Source organism: Bubalus bubalis, chromosome 9 (genome assembly GCF_019923935.1).
Source record: "Bubalus bubalis isolate 160015118507 breed Murrah chromosome 9, NDDB_SH_1, whole genome shotgun sequence".
In the NCBI taxonomy this organism is placed as follows: Eukaryota; Metazoa; Chordata; class Mammalia; order Artiodactyla; family Bovidae; genus Bubalus; species Bubalus bubalis.
This window is the reverse complement of record NC_059165.1, coordinates 89,621,354-89,629,472: the sequence shown is the minus strand read 5'-3', so window position 1 is coordinate 89,629,472 and position 8,119 is coordinate 89,621,354. Positions and strand designations below refer to the sequence as shown.

The window sequence follows — 8,119 nt, the reverse complement described above, 5'->3', positions numbered from 1 at the left end:
GCGCGCGGGGGCCCACTCCTCCCGGCCCTGGGACGCGGCGGGAGGGAGAGCGCGCAGGTGGGTGAAAGATTCTCTCTACTCTTACTCCACCCCACGCCCACCCACCGAGCCCCTCTTCCGCACCTAAAGCCCTAGCCCCAGGCGCAGAGTCCCCAGCCGGGGTGGGGCGGCTGGGGAGAAGGTTATCTATTGAAGGCTGCAATGTGTTAGGCGCTGGAAAATAACAGTGAATAGAAGTGAAGTGAAGTCGGTTCAGTGGTGTCCGACTCTTGGCGACCCCATGGACTGTAGCCTACCAGGCTCCTCCGTCCATGGGATTTTCCAGGCAAGAGTACTAGAGTGGGTTGCCATCTCCTTCTCCAGGGGATCTTCCGGACCCAGGGATCGAACCCGAGTCTCCCGCGTTGTAGGCAGACGCTTTACCATCTGAGCCACCAGGGAAGACCTATATAAATAGAAGAAAGGTGGAACTTATATTCTAGTCAGGAAAGAGGAAAGCTTGCGTAGAATATATGAAAATCCCAGCAATTCCACTCCTAGATGTATGTCCAACAGAAATGCATATGTGAACCTACATGTTCATAGAACACTATTTGTAATAGCCCTAAACTGGATACAACCTAAATGTCCATCAATAATTGAATGGGATAAACAAATTGTGGTATAGTCACACGATATAGGGGATACTATACCACATTGTAAGGAAGAATCTTACAAACATAATATTGAATGTTGGAAGACATATAAAAAAGAATTCATGCTGTATGATTTCATTTATAAAAAGCATAAAGAATGGATCTATAATGTTAGAGTCAAGATAGTGGTTGCTGCTGCTGCTGCTAAGTCGCTTCAGTTGTGTCCGACTCTGTGTGACCCCATAGAGGGCAGCCCACCAGGCTCCCCCGTCCCTGGGATTCTCCAGGCAAGAACACTGGAGTGGGTTGCCATGTCCTTCTCCAATGCAGGAAAGTGAAAAGTGAAAGTGAAGTCGCTCAGTCATGTCTGACTTTTAGCGACCCCATGGACTGCAGCCTACCAGGATCCTCTGTCCATGGGGTTTTCCAGGCAAGAGTACTGGAGTGGGTTGCCATTGCCTTCTCGGAGGATAGCGGTTACCCTTGGGGAATATGTGTGTATGCTACAGAAAACTACAGAACATTACTGAAAAAAAATTAAAGAAGATCTAAATAAATGGAGAGACATTTCATGTTTATGAACAGGGAGATTTAAATTATTAAAATAGCAATAGTTCCAGAACTGTCTATCAATTCAACATAATCCCTGTTAAGTTTCTAGCTGTCTTTTTGATCCCTATATCATATCATATACAAAAATTACTGAAAACAGATCATAGATCTAAACTAACAAGGTGTTTTAAAAATTCCTATGAGCAACCAAGGAATTCAGAATGACCAAAACTACCTTGAAAAAGCAGATATATAGGCTTCGCAGTATCCAATTTCAAAACTTACTACAAGCCTATGGTAATCAAGACAATATAGTACTGGATGGACATATAGATCCATGGAATTGAATTGAGAATCTGGAAATCAACCCTCATATTTATGACCAATTGTCATTTGCCCAGGTTGCTACAATAAGTCAGTGGGGGAAAGAACATTCTTTTCCGCAAATGGTGATAGGACAGATGAATATTCATGTGCAGAAGAATGAAACTGGATCCCAATAACATATCATATACAAAAATAACTCAAAATAGATCATAGATCTAAATGTAAGAGCTAAAACTAGAAAACTGTTAAAAAAGAAAATCTTCATGTCTTGAGTTAGGCAGTGGTTTCTTAGATTTGCACCAAATGTACAATAAAATAAACAAGAAAAGAAAATTTTGGAATTGATCAAAATTTAAAACTTTTGTGCTTCAAAGAGCAGCATCTAGTGATTCAAAAGACAACACACATAATAGGAGAAAGCACATGTATATCATGTATCTGAAAAGAGACTTGTATTTAGAATATACAAAGAATTCTTACAACTTAATAGTGAAAAGGGCAAAGAATTGATTAGACATTTCCCTGAAGAAGATATTCAGATGGTCAAAGAGTGTGTGAAATCATGTCCAACATTACTGATCATCAAGGAAGTACAAATAGAAACTACAATGAGATGCTATTTTACATCAGCAGGATGGTCATAATAAGCAATTCAAGACAACAGCAGGTGGTGGCGAGAATGTAGAGAAAATTGTAAACCTCATACACTGCTGGTGGGAATGGAAATCCTCTTACACTGCTGGTGGTACAGCCACTTTGGAAAACAACTTGATAGTCCCTCAAAATGTTAAACGTTAGCGTTACTAAATGATCCATCAATTTCACTTGTAGTATATACCCAAGAGAAATGAAACATGTTCACAAAAACTTACTATCCATAGTACCAAAAAGTAGAGACAACCCAAATGTTCATCAATTGATAAATAGATGAAAATGTGGTATATTCATACAACAGAACATTATTCAGCCATAAAAAGTAAAGGATTATTGTTATGTGTTACGATAGGGATGATGCTTGAAAATATTATTCTAAGTGATAGACATCATTTCACAAAAGGTTACATATTATGTAATTCTATCTATATGATAAGTCCAAAATAGGCAAATCTGTAGATACAGAAAGTAGGGATGTTGCAAGGGGGAAGGGGGAGTGATAGCTATAAGTGTTTCTTTTGGGTGTGATGAAAATGTTTAAAATCAATTGTGGTTATGGTCACACAGCTCTGTATACAGTAAGAATCATTGAATTGTGTAAATTGGTAAATCTCAATAAAGCAGATATATATTCTATCTATCATGTATCAGAGAGTGGTAAGTACTATGGAGAAATATAAACTAGGGAGGGAAGATAACAAGGCTGGGACTGAAGATAGGAATTTTGTTTTCTTCTTTAATTTTTGGCTGTACCGTGTGGCATGTGGGATCTTAGTTCCCTGACCAGGGATGGAACCTGCATCCCCTGCATTGGACAGCGGAGTCCTAACCACTGGACCACTGGGAAAATATCTGAAGGTTGGCATTTTAAGTAGAGAGATCATTGGTGGGGTTCACCAAGGAGGTGATATGTGAACAAAGATATTCTGAAGGCAATGAGGGAGTCAGGCAATATTTAGCGAGGAGCTTTCTAGGCAGGGCCTGGCTTTGGATCTGGGCTTTGTTGCTGTCCATATGTATGACCTTGGACAAGTTACTTACTTAATGGCTCTATGCTTCAGTTTTTTTAAATCTGTGAAATAGTTCCTCCTATTTTCTATAAAAATGACTAATAGTACCTATTTCAAAAAGTTTTTATGTGAATTAAATTAATAATTAAAAAGGAATTAAAGCACTTAGAACAGTATGCAGACATTAAGTATTTTTATTAGCTCCTACTGCAAGCATAGAAGGCCTTGTATTCTATCATGAAACCATGCCTGCAAGGTCAGATGAATCAAGGAGGCCAAGTGGAGCTGGTGCGAGAGGGATCAGATTAGATCAGATCAGTTGCTCAGTCGTGTCCGACTCTTTGTGACCCCATGAATCGCAGCACGCCAGGCCTCCCTGTCCATCACCAACTCCCGGAGTTCACCCAGACTCACGCCCATCAAGTCAGTGATGCCATCCAGCCATCTCATCCTCTGTCATCCCCTTCTTCTCCTGCCCCCAATCCGTCCCAGCATCAGAGTCTTTTTCAATGAGTCAACTCTTCGCATGAGGTGGCCAAAGTACAGTTTGCAATAATGAGTAAGAGGGAAGATTGCAGGAAACAGGGACTGTCATCCAAGCCTGTGACTTTTATGCTGGGAGATGAGAAATCACTGGCAGGATATGAATGAAGGCAGTGTTGTTTTAGTTGCTAAGCCGTGTCAGACTTTTTGCAACCCTACCCACTGTAGCCGCCAGGCCCTTCTATCCACCGAATTTCCCAGGCAAGACTGGAGTAGGTTGCCATTTCCTTCTCCAGGGGATCTTCCCCACCCAGGAATAGAACCTCCATCTCCTGTATTGGAAGGTGGATTCTTTACCGTTGAGCCACCAACAGTATCTGACTCATTTTAACACCAGCACTCCCTCTCTTGTGTTGACAGTAGAGTAGGATGGGCAAGGATGCACTGCAAGGAAACCAGTTCTGAGCTGTTTAGTAATGCAGGTGAGAGATGGTGGTGCTCAAAGTGGTCAGATTCTGGTTCTACTTCTGAGATAGAGACTACTAGTTCTAGTTCTATAGAAAGATTGGATATTAAATATGAGAGAAAAAGACTGGTTTTAACTTGATCAATTGTCAGAATCCAGCTTACATTATTGTGATGGACTTTTTAAATTGTTTATTTTATATTTAACAGGTGTGGCATAGGTACTAGTAGGCGATAGGGAGTGGGAATCAACGTTTCAATTTTGGACATGATAAACTTGAAATGTCTATTGCACGTCCAAGCAGAGCGGTGTTCAGGGGAGAGGTTCAGATAGATCATTCTTTCTTTCACAAATATTTATTGAAAACCCACCTTGTGCCAGCTTCTATTCTAGGCTCTGGAGGTAATTGTGAGAATACTAACAAAGTTCCTGAGCTAATGGTGAGACAGGTCATAATTAAGTTGGCAATCAAGCACAAAAACATATGTAAAGTGGCTCTTCTGAGGAAACACGATGTACAATTGCTGTCGTTGTTTATATTTAGAACATAGCAAGCGCTAGAAGATGGGTGGCGTTGCCGGTCTACGACTGCCTCTTCTTCCCCATCGGTAGTAGCCAGATATCCCACCTCTAAATCCGGCCAGATTTCCAGCGGTAGCGAAATGGCAGCATTGCGCAAGCGCAGTGGCTTCCTAGGCGAAGGACTCGGAAAGTTCTGGCGCAGGCGTAATACAAGAGGCGGAGGAAGCCTCGTGCCCGGGGATGGGGCGGGGCGAGCTCAGAGTGCGCCTGCGCACAGCGAGCTCTCACCAGAGGCGCCGCAGTGTTGGGTGCGCCAAGGTAGTGTTTCAGTAGTCTCTGATCTGCCTCTCCCGCGAACCCGTCGTCGTTGGACTGCACCCCGGGCGGGGACGTCCGCGGGGCACGGGAGGAAGCCGCAATGCCGGTAAGGAGAGTCATTCAGCCGCTGGGGTTCCTCCTCATTTCTGCGGCCTGGCCGGGTGGCGCGGCCGTTACCATGGAGGCGAGGAGCAGGCGGGCGGCTCGGGTGGGGTGGGGCGGGGCCGGGCCGGGCCGGGCCGGGCTGGCCGGCCAAGCGGTGTGGGAGCCAGGCGGTTGGGCCCGGGCATGTGGGGGTCCACCCGACCCTGGGAGGGGCCCGGAGCAGGCCTTGCCACCTTGGTCGCTGGTGCATCCCGAAAGGCCTGGGGTGCTTGACATAAAGGCGCTGTGCCAGAGGATGCGCTCTCGCTCCCAGCCCTGTTCTCTGGGTAGGCCGTCTAGGAGCGGCCGCGGAGGGTTGGCTCTTGGATGCTCGGTGGATCTCTGCGTCGCGGAGCCAAGCTCCGGAAGGCAGCAGAGCACGGGTTGTCTGCCCCTACTCCAGGCCCCTGACTCGAGCTGTCATCCCTCTTGTGGCGCTCTAGCTTACAGTGCAGAATGTAATCCGTAGGTGTCTTTGTGTGTGAGGCGGGTGAGTGGTGGGTGATGGTATGCTTGTCTTGTAGGATTTCACAGATTATTATCGTGTGACTTAATAAGGGGGCGTCGTAAGTCCAGTCATGGGGAACACTTCAACTGTGGCCGGTTATTTACGTGAGGGGGTGAGTGGTGGGTGGTCGTATGTTCGTCTTGTAGGATTTCACAATTATCGTTCTCTTAAGCAGGCGTCGTAAGTCCATTATAGGGTTATGGAGAACACCTGAGAAGTGGCCAGTTGCGAGGCCCTGGGTAATTTATCTTTCTGGGTTCTTCTTTTCCGCATAATTAAACTTTTCCTCATGGGGGTATCAGGATGAAGTAAGATAATGCGCAGGAGGCTTGAAGGACAGTGCTTGACTTTTAGCATTAAACGCTTAGTATTTGTTCCTTGTTGCTTTCTATTTAATTATCAATTTATTCAACAATTTATTACTGGGCACCAGCCACACTGGTGGCTCAGTGGTAAAGAATCCCCCCGGTAATACAGGACTGAGCGACTGAACTGAATACAGGAGAAGCTGATTTGGTCCCTGGTTGGGGAGGTTCCCCTTCAGAAGGAAACGACAACTCACTCCGGTATTCTTGCCTGGAAAATCCCATGGATAGAGGAGTCTGGCGGGCTACAGTCCATGGGGTCACGACTTAGCTACTAAACAACAACTACATACTAGGCACAGGAGATACAATATTGAGCAAAACCAGCCAGGTTCTTGAACTTGGGAAGAGAAAAGCTTGCCCTGTAGGGCAGAGGTGAAAACCACACATGTTTACAGTGATAGGACGCTTAACTAAGTGAAGTGGATAGGTGGCATACAGTAGATAGAAGTAGACTCTGGTGAATTGTCTAAATGTTGCCATGTAGGAATGCTGGCTTACAAATGTCAGATATCTATTTTTTTCAGAGAATCTAGAGATTGTTATTTTAATGAGATTTCTAATTTTTAAATTTTAGCAACTAACTTAAAAGATTTTTAGATAATAGGAGCCAAACAAAAGACATTTGTGAGCTAAATTTAGTCCCTTGACTGAGTACCTGTTTGGAACTTCTCATTTAGATACAGACAGGGACTTTAATAGAATAAGAAGCCAAAAATAAATAAATAAATAAAATAGTAAGCAATGCAGAAGAAAGAATGGTGCTATCAGGACCTATATTAGGTCAGCTCTAGTCAGGGACTTAGCAGTCAGGGAAGTCTTCCCAGGTGAAGGAGCTATTGAGCTGAGCTCTGCAAAGTAACTGAAGAGGGTGGAGTATGTTTTAGGCATAAGAAACAGCACCTGGAAAGGAGTGTGGTGAGAGGAAGCATGAAGACAAGAAAAGGCCTAAAAGAAAGCCAGTGTGGCTAGTGTGGCTGTGACTAAGAAAGCCAAGCAGAGTAACTTGTGAAATAAAGCTGGAGAAGTGGACATGGGCCAGAACCAGACCTTACAGACCACTGTAAGAATTTTGACTTTTATCCTAAAATCTGTGGGAAACTAGAGAGTTCTGAGTAGGGGAGTGACATAATTAGATTTGTTGAAACCGACTGCCAGGTAGAGAACAGACCATAGGGGAACCTAATTATATGCAACGGTACAGTTGTTGGTGGTGTTTAGTTGCTAAGTCATGTCCAACTCTGTGCCACCCAATGAACTGGAGCCTCCCAGGCTCCTCTGACCTTGGAATTTTCCCAGGCAGGAATACTGCAGTGGGTTGTCATTTTCTTCTCCAGGGGATCTTCCCAACCCAGGGATCGAACCTGAGACTCCTGAATTGCCAGGCAGATTGTTTATCGCTGAGTCACCAGGGAAGCTCAGCAGTATAGTTAGGAGTCTCTTATAATTCAGGACAAGATAATAACCTGGAGTAAGGTGGTAAAAGTAGAGATGGAAAGAAGTGTGTTGAATTGATATCATCTATTCCTTGTGAATGATAGTGGCTCATGTTTGTTTCTCTGATGCTTAGAAGAGTATCTGAAAGAGTAGGAATTTAGTATCTGTTCAACTTAACTGTTAAACTGGATAATAATTGGATTATATTTAATAATTGGATTGAATTTTAATATAGATGCTTAATCATAGAATTTCAAAGTTTGAAACTTTACGTATACAAATGTTCATAAGGGTAGAGTCATTTAAAAATTTTTTCCAAAACATTTTTTCTCTGCCATTAGGCTTTTTTTTTTTTCTGTCTTTCACTAATATAGAAAAAGTAGACCATATGTGGATGTATTATTTGATTAATATCTTTTTTTTAACTAATGCATTGTAGACAAGAAAATTGAAAGTCTGAGAGGGCACAGAGGACCTACTATTGGATTCTTGATTAAAGTTATTAACCACGTTCACATTTGTTTTTCTATAGGCAGGAAACTCAGAGGAAGTCAGGGACTTTGAGCAGAAAGACAAGTCTCTTACAGATTCTGATTTTCTGCCTGAATAGCATTAACTATAAATGTAAATTAAATTACCTCTTTCCTTATTTGTATTATAAAAGAAACTATTTTTATACCTTTTTAATAAGTTTTTCT

The 8,119-nt window shown here is 43.2% G+C and overlaps 1 protein-coding gene across 6 annotated transcripts in view; it reads left to right on the top strand.

Annotated features, from left to right (window-relative positions):
- The first annotated feature begins 4,919 nt into the window (after positions 1-4,919).
- Positions 4,920-8,119, top strand: part of KIF3A (kinesin family member 3A) — an 89,900-nt gene continuing 86,700 nt past the window's right edge. For 3 of the 6 annotated variants that reach the window (XM_044947878.2, XM_044947877.2, XM_044947876.2), the window contains exon 1: positions 7,003-7,047. In XM_044947878.2, the coding sequence (XP_044803813.1) occupies positions 7,018-7,047 (30 nt within the window). In that variant the 5' untranslated portion in view covers positions 7,003-7,017. Of the gene's footprint in view, positions 5,074-5,387; positions 5,577-7,002; positions 7,048-8,119 lie in introns of those variants that run through there. The other 3 variants (XM_025293078.3, XM_025293083.3, XM_044947879.2) reach the window with 3 other exon arrangements.